Raw genomic sequence first — 22562 nt, forward strand, 5'->3', positions numbered from 1 at the left:
CTTTCCCCAGCAATAACTCTTGCCTTGCGGTATATATCTATCCCTTTTCATTGCTAAATTAAACATAACCAAACTTTGCTCACCTACCTCCAAATCTAACACCTGGCCAGGTTTATTACCCAGTCCCAAATCCAATGTGGCTTTGCCCCTTGTTGGCCTATCTACATACTGTGTCATGAAACCCTCCTGCACATGTTGAACGAAAACTGACCTATCTGAAGTACTCAAACTATAGTATTTCCAGTCAATATTTGGAAAGTTAAAGTCCGCCATAACAATTACCCTGTTGCCTCACTCCTATTCAAAATCATCTTTGCTATCCTTTCCTCTACATCTCTGGAACTATTCGGAGGCCTATAGAAAACTCCCAAGAGGGTGATCTCTGCTTTCCTGTTTCTAACCTCAGCTCATAATACCTCAGTAGACGAGTCCTCAAATGTCCTTTCTGCCACTGTAATACTGTCCTTGACTAACAATGTCTCACCTCCCCTTCTTTTACCATCTTCTCTTCTCTTACTGAAACATCTAAATCCTGGAACCTGCAACAGCCATTCCTGTCCCTGCTCTATCCATGTCTCCAAGATGGCCACAACATTGAAGTCCCAGGTACCAACCCATGCTGCAAGTTCACCCGCCTTATACCAGATGCTCCTGGCATTGAAGTAGAGACACTTCAAACCACTTTACTGCTTGCCGGGGCACTCTTGTGACCTTGAAACCATATTTCTGACCTCACTGCTCTCAACCTCCTAGACACTGGATCTACAATTTAGGTTCCCATCCCCCTGCTGAATTAGCTTAAACCCTCCAAATGAGCATTAGCAAATTTCCCCCCAAGGATATTGGTCCCTCTGGTTCAGGTGGAGATCGTCCTGTTTGTAGAGGTCCCACCTACCCCAGAATGAGCCTCAATTATCTAAGTATCCGAAACCCTCCCTCCTGCACCATCCCTGTAGCCACATATTCAACTGCTCGCTCTCTCTCTCTCTCTATTCCTTGCCTCGCTAGCACGTGGCACGGACTAAAAACCAAAGATAACAACTCTGTTTGAGCTCCAAGCTTCCACCCTAGCTTCCTGCATTTCTGCCTTAAACACCCATCCCTTTTTCTACCCATGTTGTTAGTGCCTACATGGCCCACGACTTGGGGCTGCTTCCCCTCCCCCTCAAGGATCCCAAAAACATGATCTGAGACCTTTAATACCAAGGGGTGTTTATGTGATTGTTGCAAGTATTTAGAACATCATCATTAAATTGGAATGATCTGTTGGATTTTTGGATAGGTTAAGTTATTCAGTATTCTGTTTTGTTTAAAACTAAGTGGTTTGACCAGCTGCATTACTCTTAGAATATCTGCGTTACACTTGATTTAAACAACTAGCAAAGTTATGGTCTGGGCCACTTTCTTGAAATGGTTTGAGGGGGTCTGGCCTGGTCTATAACAGATTGGGAGCTCGTCTGGGATTTGCTCTATAATTCCAAATTGGGATTGGATTGTTGGATTCAAAGGCAGCGAGTGGTAGGTGTTAGTATGTTTTGTTCTGGGTGTTGAACTTGGTTGGTTTAAACAGTGCTTGGGATAGCAATGGCTCTTTCAATCACCAGGAGTTTTCTTGGGGTGGAAGAAGTGACTTTGGGGGTTTTACAAAATGTGATTAAGGCCAAGCTGCTGGAATTAGCACACAAACTGGAGTTGGAGTTGCCCTTCTGTGAGGAAAGGAGAGATAATTACAGCAATAGCTCAGAATTAAAATTTGCTGGAAATGCCATCAGAATCTTTAGAGCTGGGTAAAATTCAATTGAAAATGAAGCAGCTTGAGTTCGAGGCAGAAGACAAGCAAAGGGCAAGAGAAATGAAACAATTTGAATTAGGATTAAAAGCAGAGGTAAGAGAAAAAGAACGAATTGCTTTAGCAGGACAAAAAGGAAAAGAGAGAGAAAGAGATAATAAAGGAAAGAGAGGAAAGGAAAGAGAAAAAGTTTGAACTTCAGAAATTGGCACTTAGACAGCAAAGTCAGCTTAAAAGGATGGAGATGAAGGCTGAGGTAAGCTTAGTGAGGAAGAAAGTTAGCATGAGCAAACCCATGATAGCCAAAGGCCTGGTGAGAAACTATTTAAATATATTCAAGCATTGCCTAAATTTGATGAAAAGGATGTGAAAGCCTTTTCCATTTCATTTGAAAAGGTGGCTTAACAAATGCGGTGGCCAATGACCATGTGGGTTGTGTTGATCCAAACAAAACCTGTAGGTAGAGCTAGTAAGGTATTCATATCACTATTAGAGGAGGTACCTGGGGCATATGAGGAGGTGAAGAAAGCCATCTTAAGTGGAGATGAGCTTGTGCCAGAAGCCTACAGACAACATTTCAGGAATCTAAGGAGGGATCCTGGTCAAACCTACTTTGAGTTTGAAAAGATCAAACAAAATAATTTTGATGGGTGGATAAGAGCATTAAAAATAGAGCAAACTTATGACGCTCTTAGATGATTATTTTGGAGGAGTTCAAAAATTCACTCTCTGAAGTAGTGAGAACTTTTGGGAGAGCAGAGAGTTAGAACAGCGAGATTAGCAGTGAAATGGCTGATGATTATGAGTTGGTTCATAAATCAAAGTTTGGCTTCCAAAATAAATTTCAGTCTGTGAGGGATCGAATTTAGGGGAAAAAGAAATCCTCACATGTTAAAGGAAAGTTAGATCTCGGTGAAGTTCTTAAGGGTAACTTACCACAGGATAAAAAAGAAATCCTTGACGGGGAAAGAGAAGTTGAAAAGCTCCGGTGTTTTCACTACAATGAAAGGGGCCACATGAAATCACAGTGTTGGTGAGTTAGGGAAAGCGCTGGGAAGCCATATGTAGGAAAACAGGATAAGCCAGTGAATTTAGTTGGAGTGGTAATGGAAGTACAGTGGAGGCTAGAAAGCTGCACCAGAATGTACAACCTGGTCGGAGGTTGGTTAAGGAGGAAGTGCCAGATCTTCTTAAACCGTAAACCTGTGAAGGTAAAGTTTATACGCATAGGCCAGGAGCAGCAGGTAAAGTGGATACAATATTGTGAGATACAGAATCCTCTCAATCTGTCATGGTGAAAGATGAGGAGATATTTACCTCTGAAGGACTATTGCCAGAAAAGGTACTAGTAACAGGAATTCACAGTAAGACAAAATAAGCACTCAACCATATAAAGTGAGGTTACAGTGTCCAATGAAGAGTAGAGAAGTCATGGTAAGAGTACTGGACAAACTCTCAGCTCCAGGAGCACAATTTGTCCTTGCTAATGATATAGCTGGTTCACAGGTAGGAGTGCTGCCTACTGTGGTTGAAAAGCCTGTGGAAACTCAGGCAACTGAACTATTGCAGGACGCACATCCTGGGATTTTTCCTGACTGGGTGGTAATGAGGTCACAAAGTCACCAGTTGAAACAGGAGAGATCATAGAGTACAGATAAGAAAGTTGAAGTGGAATTAGCAGAGACTCTGTTGAACAGATGGTTGACACAAACCAGGAGCAGATAGATTACACAGCAGACATCTTCATTTCAGATAAATTAACTGAGTTACAGCAGAAAGGTGAAAATTTAAAACAATTGTATCAAAAGGCATACACAGAAAAAGAATTGGAATGTATCCCTGCATGTTATTATCTTAAAAATGATGTCTTAATGAGGAAATGGAGACCATCACATATTCAGGCAGATGAGATCATCAAGTCATATTGCCAATGGGTTATAGAATGAGGTGATGCAAGTGGCGCATGAACTTCCACTAGGGGCTCATTTAGGAGTAAGAAAATCTCAAGCTAAAATACAAAAACATTTTTACCGGCCTGAATTGCACAAGGATGCAGTTGAATTTTGCCAGACTTGTCATATATGTCAGGTAATTGGAAAACTACAGGCAGTAATAAAACTCACACCTTTAATACCTATTCCTGCATTTGAGGAACCTTTCACAAGAGTCTTAACTGATTGCATAGAATCCCTACCTAAAACAAAAAGTGGAATCATTATTTGTTAACAATAATGGATGTGTCCACAAGATTTCCAGAGGCCATTTCACGATGCACAATCAGAGCTAAAAAGATTGTAGAGAAATTACTCAAAATTTTGACTAGATATGGAATATCCACAGAGTTACAATCAGATCAAGGGCCAAACTTTACATCAAAACTATTCAAGGAAGTTATGGACAGCTTAGGAATAAAACAATTCAAATCTACTGAGTGCCATCTAGAATCACAAGGCACGCTAGAAAGGTGGCATCAGACATTAAAGGCCATGTTGATGGCTTATAGTCAAGTCTATCCAGATGTTTGGGAGAAGGGAATTCTGTTTGTACATTTTGCAATCAGAGATGCACCAAATGAATCAACCAAATTCAGTCCATTTGAATTAGTTTTGGGGCATGAAGTGAGAGGACCACTGAAATTGATTAAGGAGAAATTGATAAGTCAAAGTTCAGGGGCACATATTTGGACTATGTGCCAAATTTTTGGGAATGATTAAACAGAGCGTGGTAGTTGGCCGGACAGCATTTAAAAGTATCACAGCGTACATTGAAACAGGAAGTAGACAAGAAATTAAAAACTCGCAATTTTGTTATCAGAGATAAGGCGTCAGTGTTACTTCCAGTGATAGGTGAACTGTTAACAGTAAGGTTTAGTGGACTTCATCAAGTCAACAGGAAATTGAGTGAGGTGAACTATTTGATAAGGACTCCAGACAAAAAGAAATCTCACAGTGTGTCATGGGAATATGCTCAAAAGGTATTTTGACTTTGAAGGAAAGCCAAAGGAGAATGTATTATTGGTTACAACACACAGGGAAGAACTAAGTTCAGAGGAATCTGAATTGGACATTCCTCAAAACTAAATTGGACAATGAGGAAGGTATCAAGAATTGGGATAAATTATTGAGTCACCTTCCAGAGGAAAGTAAAAATGACCTGAGAGAGTTATTACTATCAAGTAGGGAGATATGTGGAAATAAGCTGTGAACCTAATTATGCATGATGTAGATACAGGAGATGCTGTTCAGATTAAGCAACATCCTTATAGGCATAATCCTCTAAAGTTGGCACAGGTTCAAATGGACTGTGAACACATGCTCCAAGACGACATAATTGAAGTGACTGGAGCTCACCCATAGTAACGGGCCAAAACCAGATGATACCCAACGGTTATGTGTGGACTTTCACAAAGTCAATGCAGTTACAAACATTGATCCATATCAGATTCCCTGTTTGAAAGACTGTGTTGAGAAGGTGGGACAAGCAACTTATATTTCTAAGTTGGACTTACTCAGAGGATAGTGGTAGGTACCTTTGTCAGAAAGAGCGATGCCAAATGGACTGTATCAGTTTAAAGTTATGCCATTTGGTATGAAATATGCGGCAGCCACCTTTCTGAGATTAACCAACAAGGTCATTGTCGGATTACTGAATTATGTCATCTATATTGATGACCTGGTGAGTTTTAGTCACACATAGAAGGAACATTTGCAACATTTATCAGACTTGATCAATCGACTTCGGAAGGCAGGCTTGGTGATAAACCTGGTTGAAAGTCAGTTTGCCAAAGACCAGTCACTCTCCTGTGCCATGTTATTGGACATGAACAGATGGTCCTACAGAATGCAAAAACAAAGGTAGTTGGTGAGTTTCCCAACCCCATTGACAAAAAGAGCAGTACAATGGTTCCTGGGATAAAGTGGATTTTATTGAAAATTTGTAACAAATTTTACCAGGGTGGCTGCTCCACTCATTGAATTGCTAAAGGAAGGCAAGAAGTTTCAGTGGACAGTGGACTGTCAGAAGGCATTGTACAGCCTAAAAGCTGTGTTAACCACTGCCCCAATATTTGCCACACCTAATTATGCAAAGCCATTCAAGGTGGCTGTCGATACGAGTGATGTGGGTGTTGGTGCTGTGCTCTTGCAGGAAGACAGCGAGAAGATAGAAAGACCTGTTGGGTATTTCTCCAGGAAATTGAACATTCATATGCAGAAATATTCAAGAGTGGAGGAGGAGGTTTTGAGCTTGGTGTTGGCATTATAACATTCCAATGTTTATGTTATCACTAATGTGTTTGAGACAATGATACACTTTGATCATAACCCATTGAGATTTATGGAGAGATTTAAGGACAAAAATTTAGATAAAGCTTGTTGTTATAGCCATTCAATGTGAAAGTTGTGCATGTGGCAGGACCAGAAAACATGTTTGCCAATGCATTGTCGAGGCTTGAATGAGAAATGGAGGTGTATGGTAGCAGGAGTAAAACAGAATGTAGTTGTACATGTTTGCGTGTTTGTAGTCAATGTAATGTATATTGATGTTGTCATGTACTAACAGATTAAGATTACGGAGTTTTAAAATGAAGCCATCTTTGGATATCTGTTAGCTATAATCAAATTGGCCCTAAAACTCTTCAAACGTAGACCTTTTGCAGTCTGTGTCTGTTACGACCTCTCAGAAAAAAAACAAGGGCAGCACGGTTTTGTTAAAGGAGCAGCATCACCACAAACACCCCCCCCCCCCCCCCCCCCCCCAACGCCAGCGTAATGAAAATGAACCATCAATATCCAAAGTCACAGACTCCGAAAAGTCTAAGTTTGAAGAGTTTTAGGACCAATTTGATTATAGCTAACAGATACTGCCTCAGGAAAAAAGGCTTTCAGGTTTTTAGAAAAAAACACTTGTACAATGAAAGGGGAGTGGCCAGTTCTCCCAGCTCAGCTTTTCTCTGATTTGATTCGGTTTAGGCAGTCTGGCTATTCACTGAAAGCAGGCAGTCAGTTTTGAAGCTGTTGGACGCAAAGAAGCAGGCCCATGCTGGTCTTCTCTCTCTCTGACCTCTCTCTTATATGGACTTCAGTAAGACATTCGACAAGCTTGGTGTTGGCATTATAACATTCCAATGTTTATGTTATCACTAATGTGTTTGAGACAATGATACATGGGAGACTGATTAGCAAGGTTAGATCTCATGGAATACAGGGTTAGATCTCATGGCATACAGGGAGAACTAGCCATTTGGATATAGAACTGGCTCAAAGGTAGAAGACAGAGGGTGGTGGTGGAGGGGTGTTTTTCAAACTGGAGGCCTGTGACCAGTTGAGTGCCACAAGGATCGGTGCTGGGCTGTCTTCTTTTTGTCATTTACATAAATGATTTGGATACGAGCATAAGAGGTACAGTTAGTAAGTTTGCAGATGACACCAAAATTGGAGGTGTCGTGGACAGCGAAGAGGGTTACCTCAGATTACAACAGGATCTGGACCAGATGGGCCAATGGGCTGAGAAGTGGCAGATGGAGTTTAATTCAGATAAATGCAAGGGGCTACATTTTGGGAAAGCAAGTCTTAGCAGGACTTATACAATTAATGGTAAGGTGCTAGGGAGTGTTGCTGAACAAAGAGACCTTGGAGTGCAGGTTCATAGCGCCTTGAAAGTGGAGTCGCAGGTAGATAGGATAGTGAAGAAGGCATTTGGTATGCTTTCCTTTATTGGTCAGAGTATTGAGTACAGGAGTTGGGAGTTCATGTTGCAGCTGTACAAGACATAGGTTGGGCCACTGTTGGAATATTGCGTGCAATTCTGGTCTACTTCCTATCGGAAAGATGTTGTGAAACTTGAAAGGGTTCAGAAAAGATTTACAAGGATGTTGCCAGGGTTGGAGGATCTGAGCTACAGGGAGAGGCTGAACAGGCTGGGGCTGTTTTCCCTGGAGCGTTGGAGGCTGAGGGGTGACCTTATAGAGGTTTACAAAATTATGAGGGGCATGGATAGGATAAATTGACAAAGTCTTTTTCCTGGGGTCGGGGAGTCCAGAACTAGAGGGAATAGGTTTAGGGTGAGAGGGGAAAGATATAAAAGAGACCTAAGGGGCAACGTTTTCACGCAGAGGCTGGTACAAATGCAACATTTAAGAGGCATTTGGATCGGTATATGAATAGGGAGGGTTTGGAGGGATATGGGCCGGGTGCTGGCAGGTGGGACTAGATTGGGTTGGGATATCTGGTCGGCATGGACGAGTTGGACCGATGGGTCTGTTTCCATGCTATACATCTCTATGACTCTATGATTCTAACCTGTGTTTGATTTTTCCTTTTGTTCCAAGGGGTCTTATGTGGGGAAAGTTGCAAGTATTTGGAACAACATCATTGAATTGGGATGATCTGTTGGGTTTTCGGATAGGTTAAGTTGTTCAGTATTCCTTTCTCTTTTGTTTGTATTTCATTTGGTAATCTTGGAAGTCAATTTTGCTTTGTTTGAAACTAAGTGGTTTGACCAGCAGCATCGCTCCTGGCCTATCCGTCTTACACCTGCATAAAACAGCTAGCAGAGTTAGGGTCTGGGCAACTTTCTTGAAATGTTTTGAGGGGGTCCGGCCTGGTCCATAAGTGTATTCGACGATGTTGTGGGAAGTTAGGGAAGAAATTGCGGGTCCCTAGCAGAGATACTTGTATCGTCTATAACAATATGCGAGGTGTGGGAGGACTGGACGGTGTCTAATATTGTGTCTTTATTTAAGAAAGGGAGTAAGGAGAAGGAGAACTTTAGTTCTCTGATTTTGGTGGTAGGTAATTTGTGGAGGTGATTCTGAAAAAGAGGAGTTATATGCATTTGGAGAGGCAAGGATTGATTAGGGAACATCATCTTAGTGCGAGTGAAATCGTGCCTCACAAAAACTTTGTTGAGTTTTTTTGAGAAGGTAACCAAAAAGATTGATGAGGGCAGAGTGGTAGATGTTGTTTACTTGGACTTCAGTCAGGCTTTTGACAAAGTTACATGTGGTAGATTAATTAGTAAAGTTAGATCACATGGGATTCAGGGAGAGCTTGGTAATTGGATATAAAATTGGCTTGATGGTCGGAGATAGAGGGTGGTGGTGGAAGTCTTTTTTTGGATTAGAGGCCTGAGACCAGTGGTGTGATCTGAACTGGTTCTGCTTCTGCTTGATTTGGATGAGCATATTGGAGACATGGTTAATAAATTTGCAAATGAGACAGCGATTGGTGGTATAGTAGACAGTGAAGAAGGCTATCTAAGATTATAAACAGATCTTGACATTTAGTATGAACTGTATCTTGTCTGCTCTTAAAGTAATATGACTGGATGATATTCCCAGTTCATATGTGAGCTGAGCTATACTGTCACTTAGTTGTGACCACAAAGCCCTTCACACTGTTTTATTGCAGCTGGGGATCTCTGTTGCTACTGGTTTGTCAGTCAAAGCTGTCAGTACATTGGATTGATGTATCAATAAGTGGTAGTGATGATTAGCCAATCAGAAACAAAAATGCAGGAGTGATGGAGTCAAAGTTTAAAAACCACAAGCTTTTGCGTCACTTGGTTTTGCTTCTGAGGTATGGTTGTCTACAAAGACTAAACAGGATGGCTGTTTGTCAGCTAGAACAGTTATTATAGGTTAAATAGCCCCCTTCTCTGCTGTAAGTATTTCTATGTTTCTAAGAACTTGTGCCACATGAAAGTAGGTCACAATCTGCTGTGTGGAAAGCCCAGGTCATGAGACGTAGGTATACGCCCAGTTGACAACTCATGAGGTAATGAGCTCTGCTAGAAACCATACTTTTTTCAATATGAGCTTCATTTAGTTTTCTTGTGTGTTTGGTTGACTAAAGGAAATGAATGTTTGTTTTCCATTACAGGTTTTTGGAAATATCCAGAAAAGGAACCTAAATGTGATAGTATTATCAAGCTGCTCTGTGACTGAATATAAAACACCCAGGTCTACTTCCAACATCTCTGTGCCTTTCCTCCGAGCTTTGAAAACCAGTGCATTCCAGGAGACACCCCACTGTGTGTTACTTGAGCAGCCAAATGTACTTTCCGGTCTCCCTGCAGCAGGTATGGGCCGTAAGTGTTTCTGTAAGAGAGGGGGAGGAAGTTCCATGAATTAACAATTGATAACCTTATCTTTATCAAAGAACAATATTTATAGGATTTCAATCCCAAACGATGCTGAAATGTCTTAGAGTTGCATAGTAAAAGGGGTTTAAATTAAATTTTCAGGCTTGGAAGTTACAAATTCTTGTTATTACATCAGGCATAGTATTTCCATTTTTGATGGATTAGTTTTCGTTTTCCTTTCACAAGTGGTTAATTCATAAATAGTCATGATACCTACTATGAAGAGCTTATGCTCGAAATGTCGATTCTCCTGCTGTTCAGCTGCTGCCTGACTGGCTGTGCTTTTCCAGCACCGCACTCTTCAACCAGGATACCTACTGACTCTTTTACAATTTATTGATCATTTTGCCCTTAGTTTTTCTTTATATTTTCATCCCAAGAATATTTTCCCCCCCTTTATTTTGGATCTTGTGCCAGTGGGTCAGTAGGGATGACCTCCAGCAGCACTGCCTTCTACTTGTTCAAAAAGACACGTCGGTTGTACTGAAGTATCTATTTCCGTGCTGAACATCTCTATGACTCTATGACATTAATCACCATCTAAGATTTATGTTACTTGGAGAGATCACACTAACCTGGGCTGTAATCCTTGGAATTTAGAAGATTAGGGATGATTTGTTTGAAGTTTTCAAGATATTGATGAGAAATGGATAGGATATAGATAGAAGAACTGTTTCTGCTGGTTGGAGAGTCTAGAATTGGGGGCATAACTTAAAACTCAGTTAAACCATCCAGAAGTGAAAGTAGAAAATATACACAAGGAAGTAGAAGTTTGGAACTCTCTTCCACAAATGGCAATTGATAATAAATTGATTGTTAGTAATTAAACTGAGATTGATAACATGTTGTTAACCAAATGTATTAAGGGATATTTGAAAAATGGTACATAGTTAGGTCAGAGATGAGCCTTGATCTCATTGAATCACATAACAATCTTCAGGGGCTAAATGGCTTCCTCTTGTAGCTATATTCTGTGCCTTTTTGCAATATGAACACTGACGCTGGGTGAAGTGATTTGCTTGTGTTCTGACATCCTGATAAACATTTCTCCTCGCCTTATGCTGTCTATTTTAAAACCTTAATTCTTCTTAGTTAAGCATCAACAAAGCCCCTTTTTATCTAAGAATTGTAAAATTTTTCCTTATGGAACTGCCGTACTATTACCTGGTCCTTTTGCTGTCACTTGCCTTCCTCACAGGGACCTGTGTATGATATTAAAGCACTGGCATCACTTTCACAGTGAGGTTATTCTGAACAGGCTTTGAAAGCACATTTAGAACTGGTCTGAAGTAAGATTTAGATACTCATAACCAATGCCAGTTTTTCAGGTTATGGAGTTTAGATTTGGATGAGGTGTTTCTGTCTGTCATGCCTAACCTTCTGAACTCATAATATCCTTTAAAATCTTGGTGTTAGTTTATCACCATTCTTTGTTGACAGAAAATTACTGCTTCTCTTTGCAATTGGATTTAGCTTCAGTTTGGTTCCTATTTAAATCCTGTGTTTATGGGAACTCCCCAAGGACAAATATTCCCACCCCAAAACTTGTTTCACATATATTCTTCTTTTTTCTCAGACTCCATAGTTTTCTTTCATAATTCCCCAGATAAAGGGCTGTAGCTCAAAGGGTTTGATTTCAGGAAACAGGTGCATTCCTGAAAGACTTCCACCATGTGGCTGTTGTTCATGTATTAGCCTCGCCAGGAAATAGTACGAAGGCCAACTGTGACCATAAACCACCAACCTGTGTGAGCTCAGTCAACTCAGACCAGGATGTAGTATAGAAATGTGGGAAGGTATCTTGTGGAGTGGTAACCTCACTGGGCTAGTAATCTAACTGCCCAGACTAATGCCCTGGGAAAGAGGGTGCAAATCCCATGAAGGTGCAGGTACCAGTCTCATGATAACTTGTTAATTGGTCACTAATCTGGTTTAGCAGTGGCCCACATGTGACTCCAGACCGACAGAAATTGGTTGACTTGCCTGCCCTCTGAAATGGCCCGGCAAGCCATTCATAGAATCCCATCGAGTCTGCACTGACCCTCTGAAAGGCATTCCACCCATTCCTATAACCCCACATTTGCCATGGTTAACCCACCTAAGCCTGCACATATCCCTGAACACTGTGGGTCTCTGGCACTGTGAGGCAGCAATGCTAACCACTCTGCCATTGTGGCATGCAGTTTAAGAACAATCTGCGATAGGTAATAAATGATCACCCTTCCCAGTGATCCGCACATCCCATGAAACAATGAAGAACTGAAAGGTTCTGGCTTGTGTGCTTCATTAATGTACCTGAACCTTCAAACTTTTGGGATGGGGGTGGGGCTGAGGGGTGGGAGTTTACTTCACGAATCATGTCCGTTTTTTAATTTCAAAAGTGTACTTCATTCATAAAAAATCTTTATATACATACATCATCACTAGAGATTGCTTGCTTTAATGAGTGAATTTTCTTTTGCTTTGTTCCAGTCCTCAGTTACTGCCAGGTTAAGCAAATACCTGCTGTCCTCTATCACTGTTACAGTGATGTGACTACAATAGATTCTCTGACGATAGAAGGTTTTCGGCCAGTGCTCGCCTGCAAGGGTCTGAGTTCCTTTGTGAAAGTAAGGACAATTTTGTGTGTGTGTGTACGTATATACGTACGTATGTACATCATGGCATTAATTTCCTTTTTTTATTTATAGCAATAGACTAGTGATCCATTTTCAAATAATTAAGTAAAGTTCATCTTCATTACTTAACTTCAAAACCAGAATTTGATCCCATTTCTCCCTTACTTAATCCTGCTGGACTGAATCAATCCAATTGATTGTTGGAGGGTTATGGTTGTGTAGTCTGCAGTCCTGTAAAAACAGGCTAGCTCATCAGTCTGTTTGTGTGAGATTATGAAGGTGTTCCAACAGGCTATTCAACAAAGTGCAGCCTGTCATTGTATCATATTCTGATTTGATTTGATTTGATTTATTATTGTCACGTGTACTGAGATACAGTGGAAAGTATTGTTTTGCATGCTATCCAGTCAAATCATACCTTATATAAGTATATCAGGATAATAGAACAGAATGCAAAATATAGTGTTATAGCTACAGAGAAGGTGCAGTGAAATATTACCTAATACGTGATGGATCTGTTCGAAGGTCTTATAACAGTGGGGAAGAAGCTGTTCTTGAATCCAATGGTATGTGTTTTCAAACTTTTGTATCTTCCTACTGATGAAAGAGAGTGGAAGAGACTAAACCTGGGCTGAGAGGATTGCTTTCCTAAGGCAGTGGGAAGTGTAGACTGAGTCAATGATTGGAAGGCTGGTTTGCATGTTGGACTGGACTGCATTAACAACTCTGTAATTTCTTGCGGTCTTGGGCAGAACAGTTGCCATACCAAGTTGTAATGGATCTAGATAGGATGCTTTCTATGGCGCACCTATAAGGATTGATAAGAGTCATTGTGGACATGCCAAATTTGCTTAACCATCTGAGGATGTAGAGATGTTGGTGTGCTTTCTTGACTGTAGCATTGAATTGAAAGGGACAGGACATTGTTGGTGACATTTACTCCTAGGAATTTGATGCTCTTGATCATCTCTATCTCAGCTCTATTGATACAGAAAGGGGCATTTCCTCCATTTTGCTTCTTAAAGTTGACGACAGTCCTTGTTTTGTTGAGGAAAGATTGGACTCTTGACAGTGACCTGACTGTTTCCTTAAGAAGTTTGTCCAGGGTGAGTTCAGAGAATGAATATTAATAAGCTACTTTACCATAGAAAGGATCAGACTCAAACCTGACCTGGCAGACATAACAACATCTAACTCACGCGGTGCAGAATGGAGCATTTGGACTGAATGGCCTATTTTGGTGCTACAATTTCCATGTAACATGTGTTAATCTTACACTTCACATGTTGGAAAACATCCCAAGGAGCTTCACAGAGGCATAAAGGTAACAGGGATCTGAAGTCAAGTTTTGGGTGGAGTAATTGTAAGTTTGCTTAAAAGTAGGTGGCCATAAGAAATGTCTTAAAGGTGGAGAGGCAGCAGGAGAGGATTTAATTGTATAATCTTGACTACTGAGAAAAACCTGCCATGGGTTGAATATGGGACTGGAAGCAGAGGACTTGGGCGTGATGGCTTGATGAGTTGCAGCAGTGGTGGCAGTTAGAGAGATCGGGAAGTGGAAAGCCATGAGGGAAACCCATCAGGCGATGAGTTGTAGATTTGGGCTGTTAGTGCACAGGCACTTGCCAGTGTTAATCAATGAGGACATGGGTGTTGGATAAATTGGGTTTGTTGTGGGACAGAACACTACAGTTTTTGGGCAAGGGTCACTGGGAATGGGAACCTTGGACGATTTCTCTGTCCTCCACTCTGAGTAACCGTGCACAGTCCTGGAACTCTTCAAGTCTAAAATGCTTTGGCATTTTCCAGCATTATTGAATGGTTTCTTTGTTTCCTTGCAGGATACCTCCCGAAGTGCAGAAATACTGAAACAGCTCGTTGATATGAATAAGATCCAAAGCAATCTGTATACATGAGACCGTAACAATATCTGAACAGTTTTAAAATTAACAAAAAAAATTGGGAAATATCCAAAAATACTTTGTTTGTTGTCCGTATTTAGTAGTATTTTCTAATGCTTAAGAATATTAAACTATGACAATTTGTTTTGGAGTGTTTTGAATTAAATATTTTGTTGTATTGTGCAGTGTACTGTTCATGTTTTTTACTCACTGCTTTATTTCTACGTTGAAGTTTTTTTTCTGTTGCGCTACTCATTTATTTCCGGTCTGGAGCTAATTCCATCAGCCACAGCAATCCAGCTCTGGTCACATTGCTGCCATTATCCTGTAGACTTGTCAATTATTAAAATCTGCAGTGAAAAGACACCTTTGTTTCTCTTTATTGAGGTCATTTGCCTGATATTTACACTTTGGGGGTGGGAGTAGGTGAGAGGTTACCTCTCTGTGCCCTGGTTTTAAAAAGCTCTGACATTTAAGTTCCACGTATTTGGTCCTTGCATTGTTTCCTCCTGATACCCGCTGTTCATCAAATAAAAAAAAACTTTCCAACTCCAAGCAACTGATTACACAGCTTTGGCCACACCAGTTGCCTGGTGAAAGATAACGCTGCTGGATATTAGAAACTAAACACAAGAAATTTACTGCATTGAGGAGAAAACTTGTTTTGGGCAACAGGCTGTTTAAGAGTTCGATGACGAATTGTTGCGATCTGACTGCTGAACACTGGGAAGGTGAATCTGTGGGATTCACTGCTTTAACAGTTAGAAGCTTACAAGCCTTTGCCATTTCTGATATAACATATATCCACGGCATTGTCCTTATACTGTATATAAACTTCTAACTCAGGAAGCTTTTTGTTTGAAGTGTTTGAGAGGAAATACTTTGTCTCGGGCTGACTTCCTCAACTCATTCTTGCCTTTTATCCATGAAGCTCAGTGTTATTATCCTTCCCTCCCACCAAGTTTATCAGCGAGAACTGTAATAAATTAGGAAGGGATTAAATATTCCTTTGGAGTTGGAGAGGAGAGGAGAAGGTGGAACCATGTTAAGCTGGAAATGATTGAAATCAAGAAGGAAGTGGTGAAGATTCAGGGACAAAGTGAATAGTACACACGCTACTAATTAGGTTTTTCAGGTTTAATAGATAAAGCTCGCAATCAAAAAGAATGCCATGTAAATGTAGTGCACTCAGTCCTGCATGATGGGATGATAATGTGCAGATACAGTGTACTGGATGCCTCTTTCTGTGCCTTAACTGTTTAAAAATCAATCTTTGGTTACTAGATTGGTGATGTACAGGACTGGACTGATGTGAGAGTTCAGAACCATCAGTGCTAAAGTGGTCCATTTGGCTCTTCACACTTGTTCTACAGGTCAATAAGATTATGGACAATCCGACCATGGCTTCAACTCTAGTTTCCTGAATGAACCCATTTACCACCTGATTCCTCTTTGATCAAGAATCCAGCTATCTCAGCCTCAACGATGTTGAATGAGGCCACTTCCACTGTCATCTGGGTAAGAGAATTCAATGACAGGAAAATATATCCTCTTTCCGTTAAATTATCTTATTTTTAAACTGTATGTCCGTAGTCTGGTCTATACCTCAAATGAAAGCATCCTTTAAGCATCTAACCTTCCAAATCCACTCAGGATCTTATATGTTTGAATTCAGTTTGAAACAATATCAGGAAGTGAAGAGCTTGCCTCAGGTTTTGTAAGACAGAACGCCTCAAGAAGTTGTCAAACAGTCCTAAAACTGTTGTCCAGGAATGTATTTCCATTTCCTGTTTTGAAGGTTACTGGTTATGTTGGGATGCCATCCTGCTGCCTTTATCTAGAAAGTTCCATGTGTGAGTCCAGTCACACTTAAATAAGATTGATTTTTAACTCAACAGGACAGCAGGTCAATATGACCACTTTTCTAATTATGTCAACATCTAGAGAATATAGGTTGAAAAAGGTTGCGCCCAGTGTCCAGATATTTTCTAATCAATATATCCAGAGATGTTAATACATACCTCTGGAATAGGTGAGACTTGAAATCTGGTCACCTGGCTCAGATGTAAAGTGTCAATGGATTTTAACACAAATGCCCACACAGGTATCAGCTCCCTTTTGGATCTTGGTGCAGTTCATTTTCCTCTTCCATAGAGCCCAAAGCTGTGAATATCTATGGTTTTGCTCTGATTCTGCATTTTCTAACCAATCAAAACCAATGGAGCAAGTATGGTAGGAGTGATCAAGCCACAGCAATGTGCATTATTGAAGCCACAACCTGGCAATATGAAGCAGGAGGCATAATTAGTTCAGCTGTACTTTCGTTTCTGTTTCTTACTCTTTGATTCAACTTGTTTGAATATACTTAGTCTTGACATTTGGCATGTTATGTGTCCAGTTATATCTCCTAAATGGGAGCACCAAATACATGTCAATCCATCAATATGACATTTATACACAATTTCATAGCAACCTAGGTTTGAACGTTTTGTTACTCATTTTATGTGCCAGGAATAGCCTTTAAATCACACATACAAAGATAATAATTTGTTTTTGTCTACAGATGCATATGATATGATTGTACAAAGTGCTGTTGCCCACATTGTGTCAATTTTGCCACACTCTTGTCACTGCATTAGAAGATTGCAGATTCAAACTAGAGACTTGATCACATTACGGAGGCCTCTCTGTTGGCAGCACTGCCTTTGGATCCGATGTCAGTCTGAGGGTATGTTTTCCTTCTCAGTGGGTGTGAAAGAGCCTGTAACTTTATTAAAAGCAGAAAATGGAGTAATGTCCTGGTCAATATTTAACTCTCAATCAGTGTAATTGCTTGATCTCTGAGAGCTTGCTTTATGCAAGTTGGGCACTGTGCTCACCCTCAAGAACATTTCCAAAGCAATTCATTGCCTATGGTCTAGAGGTCATGAAGGTGCTACATAATTAATTGCAAGTTACTTTTTATCTCGTAAAATGCAAAACGCAGGGAGGCAAATATTTCACCTTAGGAAGATGCTTTCAGTTGGAGAGAGACCACAGCAGGAGTTATTGTGCTAATAAAATGCTTTAAATTATTATATTTCCTGCTTATTACTGAGAGAAGTAGTTTACTAGAAGACATGCAGGAGAGTACTGTGATGCTAACATTGCAAGATGATGGGTTGTTATAGCAATTAGAATACTGAAGTCCTGAACTTATTTTTGACAGATGTGCATTTATTTGCACTATGTATGGTGGCAGAGGGACAATGCTAGTAACAGACAATTACATTTTATCATTAAAATCTGTCTATTAGCTCTACTTTTCTGTTCTTAGTACTGAGGTGAGTTTTGAAGGATGATATTCATTCCCTGGTGCCATGGTTTCCTCCCACAATTCAAAGGTGCGCAGATTAGGTCAATTGGCCATGACAAACTTCCCATAGTATTCAGGGATGTGTAGGTTAGGAGCATTAGTCAGGTGTAAATATAGGGTAGGGGAAGGGGTCTGAGTGGGTTACTCTTCAGAGGGTCGGTATGGATTTTTTGGGCTGAAGGGCCTGTTTCCACACTTTAGGGACTCTACAGTGAAAGAGAAAATCCTCCCTAAGAGTGCTTAACCTTGATGAATTTTAAAGCTGAGTTTGATCTTGTTATGCTATTGTTTTTATTGTGTATAAATGCACATGGTACTGGGAATGGAGTAGAAATTCAAAATTTACCAGTGAATCTGAGCTAGGAGGAGTCACAAACAGTGCGAATGTTATCACCTGCAGCACAACATTGATGGGCCAGTTATGAATGCAGATGGCATGTAACATAGAGAGGTTTGATGTGATGTGTTTTGCCAGAAGGGATATTGACAGGAACTATAGACTTAATGGCATTGTTCAATAGTTCAAAGAGGATTTAGATCTATACTAGAAAAGTCAAAATTTGCTGGACGCTATGTTCTCACTGTTTCTGACTCCTCCTAGCTCAGATTCACTGGTAAATTTTGAATTTCTACTCCATTCCCAGTATCATGGGTATTTATATACAATAAAAACAATAGCATAGCAAGATCAAACTCAGCTTTAACAGTCATCAAGGTTAAGCACTCTTAGGGGGGATTTTCTCTTTCACTGTAGAGTCCCCAAAGTGTGGAAACAGGTCCTTCGGCCCAAAAAAGAGAGAGGGACTCTCTTGAGTTGCTATTTTAATGAGTTAGAATAGGCCTGAATGAATTCCTGTGCTGTTGAATTCTATGACATTGTGATAACTTTACAGAAAGGACAATCAAGAGCAGGAACCTGGTTAATTTGATTTTCTTTTTGGGGCTAATTATTTCCCGTGAAAGGAAGAAAAGTGCAAGGGACATATTTGTTATCTAAGAAGAGTGCTTCCATGAGGGTGAGGATCTTTTTTTTTATAATTTTCTTGTCTTTTTAATTACAGTTGGTCAACTGAAAAATCAACCAAAAAGTCAGAACAAAGCAGAGGTAACTCATGTGACACTGGATTTAAATTGTTCTGAAATATTATTGAGTTCAAAAGTCTTGCTTCAGTTTTAAAGGAAATACAGCAAATTATATGGAACTAGGTGGGACCTCTGGGCAGCAGAGGTGAATAATAAGAAGTGTGTGTCTGGTGCATGTGTAGGCCAGATGAGGCAACACTAATCTTCACTTGAAACAGCTTTTCAGGAAAGTGCATAGGTTTTGTTTGTGCTCAAATGTTTTGCAGAAATTTCTTGCCCTCTTCGCAGCCAGCAAGGGCCATTTCTGTAACAGAGATTTCCACCCAACCTATCATACCTGATGAAAAAAGGAAATGATTATTGCAGAATTTTCTTAATGTAAACTGAAAGATGTAAAACTAAAACACATGAGCTGCAAAACCCAAGAGGAAAAGTTGTAATTGATTTATTTTTAATGACTTCTTTAAAAGATTGTACTTGAGAGTTTCTCAAGGAGTTGATTAAACTTAACATTTGAAGTAATAATGTTCCTGGAAATTTCTGTTCAGCTTTTCCTCCAAGCATCAGCAATTCTTCGCTACTAACAAGTTCACCAATTATTTCACTAGTGCTCACTTATGCCTCTGAATGGTCAGGGAGTCCAGAACTAGAGGGCATAGGTTTAGGGTAAGAGGGGAAAGATATAAAAGAGACCTAAGGGCAACTTTTTCACGCAGAGGGTGGTACACGTATGGAATAAGCTGCCAGAGGAAGTGGTGGAGGCTGGCACAATTGCAACATGTAAGAGGCATTTGGATGGGTATATGAATAAGAAGGGTTTGGAGGGATATGGGTTGGGCGCTGGCAGGTGGGACTAGATTGGGGTGGGATATCTGGTCGGCATGGACGGGTTGGACCGAATTGACCTCGAGCAGCGTAGGTTCACGAGGTCAATTCCTGGAATGGCAGGATTGCCTTACATGGAAAGACTGAAGCGACTGGGCTTGTATACCCTTGAGTTTAGAAGACTGAGAGGGGATCTGATTGAAACGTATAGGATTATGAAAGGATTGGACACTCTGGCAGGAGGAAACATATTTCTGCTGATGGGAGAGTGCCGAACCAGAGGACACAACTTAAAAATACGGGGTAGACCATTTAGGACAGAGATGAGGAGAAACTACTTCACCCAGAGAGTGGTGGCTGTGTGGAATGCTCTGCCCCAGAGGGCAGTGGAGGCCCAGTCTCTGGATTCATTTAAGAAAGAATTGGATAGAGCTCTTAAAGATAATGGAGTCAAGGGTTATGGAGATAAGGCTGGAACAGGATACTGATTGGGAATGATCAGCCATGATCATATTGAATGGCGGTGCAGGCTCGAAGGGCTGAATGGCCTACTCCTGCATCCATTGTCTATTGTCTATTGTCTGTTTCCATGCTGTACATCTCTATGACTCTATTTTTGGGTTTAAATCCCACTCCAGAACTTGAGTACAACATTCGAAGGTTCCAGGGCAGTACACAAGGATAGGCTGTGCTGTCAGAGGTGTCGTCTTTGAATTAGACTTAAACTGGGACTCTGTCTGGCCTCTCAGATGTATGATAAAAGCTCGAATTGCACTCCACCAGCTTACCACTCCACTTCAACCCAGTCCCTGGCCCCTGGTTCCTGGTTCCACCCTAACCCATCCCTCCCCTGCTCTGCATCTCCTGGTCATTGCCCAGCCCCACCTTTGTTACAAGCTGCATCCCTTTTAAACCTTAACCCACACCTGTTTAGTTGCAAATGCACTGATGTCAACAAACATAGCCTTCTGTGATCCTGGTCCAGGGATATCACCATTACACCATGTCCTTATAATATTGTTTGAATCGCAGTACAAATAAGAACCTTCCAGAAGGCAGCAATTAGAATTAAATATGCAAGTGTTTTTCTGGATCATTTGAATCATTTATGTGGATACTAATGTGTTGCTTTTTGCTCACGTCTTTCTGAGTGATGACATTTCACTGATATTCAGACACCACTAGATGGCGCTGCAGCTCTGTTTTATTACTTTGGTCTAAGCTGTTGATTTTGACAATCAGACAACACTTTAGGATGAAATTCGTCTTTTGATGTTTAAGTGAGGCGTTCCCTACTTTTATAGAGACTCATTTAATGCAATTCCAGAAACTGTGCATTTCCTGTGATTGCTATGTTATATCACACAATTCATATACCTTCAATATATACCTTAATGAGACATGCTCATGACATCATCACTGTATCGTAGTATGTAACCTTCAGATATAGAAGTCACAAACTCTATCTTAACTTGGGCCACATGAAGCATGACATGCTGACAAAAGCTTGTTCTTCTTTGTAACTGAATAGCTTAATGTTAGCCCAGACACGGATGTGTTTGTGTGTATATTTGTATATATTAGTGAGCCATAACAAATGCTTATTGGATGTTTCAGTACCACATTACATACAATTTAGTTTCTTATGTTACCAGGAATAAAATTTGTATTGCCACAAGATACCCTGCTGGAGGCAAAACCCCTATCTTGGTTAATAGTGGTGTTCATCTATTAAAACAAAACTCCAATACCTCCAAGGTAGATGTTTGAAATCTCACTAACGATCAATTAGACAACAGCCTTGGACATAAAAATATCCAGATAAATAGAAAAATCAGTTCCTGTGAGTACAGATTAGTAAATAGAGCACATGCAAGCAAGAAGGTAGTGCTACTTTCCTTCTGATTAAAATCTAAAATATTTTTCAGTTTAGAAGATCTGTATACCTTTAAAAAAATAACCTGAGTGCCTGTAGTTTTGACTTAGAAAAAGTCCAATAGATGCTCAAGATAGCATAGCTGGAGAGGTTTTTGAAAAGAAGACACAGCTTTTAAAAGTTAAAAATCACACAACACCGGGTTATAGTCCAACAGGTTTAATCACCTGATGAAGGAGCAGTGCTCCAAAAGCTAGTGCTTCCAATTAAATCTGTTGGACTATAACCTGGTGTTGTGTGATTTTTAACTTTGTCTACCCCAGTCCCTCACCGGCATCTACAAATCACAGCTTTTAAAAGACTGAAAAAGTTGTTTAATACACAGTCAAATCTGCCATTTCTTTTCCAAATCAGCACCAAAGCAGAGGGAAGCCTATTTGATATCATCACTCCTTATGTGGCACAATTGCCCTCTGGAAGCTGAAATCTGAAGATACTAGTCTGTAATTTTTAAACTCTGGGACTGAATTCTCAAAACAACACTCTTGAATGGACCAAATCCAGCAATGTAACAGCAACACGGTGGCACAGTGGTTAGCACTGTTGCCTCACAGTGTCAGAGACCCAGGTTCAATTCCCACCTCAGGCGACTGACTGTGTGGAGTTTGCACATTCTCCCCGTGTCTGCGTGGGTTTCCTCCGGGTGCTCTGGTTTCCTCCCACAGTCACAAAGATGTGCAGGTCAGGTGAATTGGCCATGCTAAATTGCCCGTAGTGTTAGATAAGGGGTAAATGCAGGGGTATGGGTGGGTTGTGCTTCGGCGGGTCGGTGTGGACTTGTTGGGCTGAAGGGCCTATTTCTACACTGTAATGTAATCTAATCTAAAACAAGAAATGGAAAGAGGAGCAGGGGAAAAGAAAAAAAAGAGAAGTGAAACCAGGAAAAGGAATGAACAAACAAATCATTGCACTC

At 40.5% G+C, this 22562-nt stretch overlaps 1 protein-coding gene across 1 annotated transcript in view; it reads left to right on the plus strand.

Moving 5' to 3' along the window:
* psmg1 (proteasome (prosome, macropain) assembly chaperone 1) overlaps positions 1-14814 on the plus strand; it is a 38828-nt gene extending 24014 nt beyond the window's left edge. Inside the window, exons 5-7 of the mRNA XM_072585658.1 lie at positions 9670-9868; positions 12404-12540; positions 14391-14814. Of these exons, the coding sequence (XP_072441759.1) occupies positions 9670-9868; positions 12404-12540; positions 14391-14465 (411 nt within the window). The 3' untranslated portion in view covers positions 14466-14814. The remainder of the gene's footprint in view (positions 1-9669; positions 9869-12403; positions 12541-14390) is intronic.
* Positions 14815-22562: the final 7748 nt, after the last annotated feature.

Source organism: Chiloscyllium punctatum, chromosome 15 (assembly GCF_047496795.1).
Source record: "Chiloscyllium punctatum isolate Juve2018m chromosome 15, sChiPun1.3, whole genome shotgun sequence".
NCBI lineage: Eukaryota > Metazoa > Chordata > Chondrichthyes > Orectolobiformes > Hemiscylliidae > Chiloscyllium > Chiloscyllium punctatum.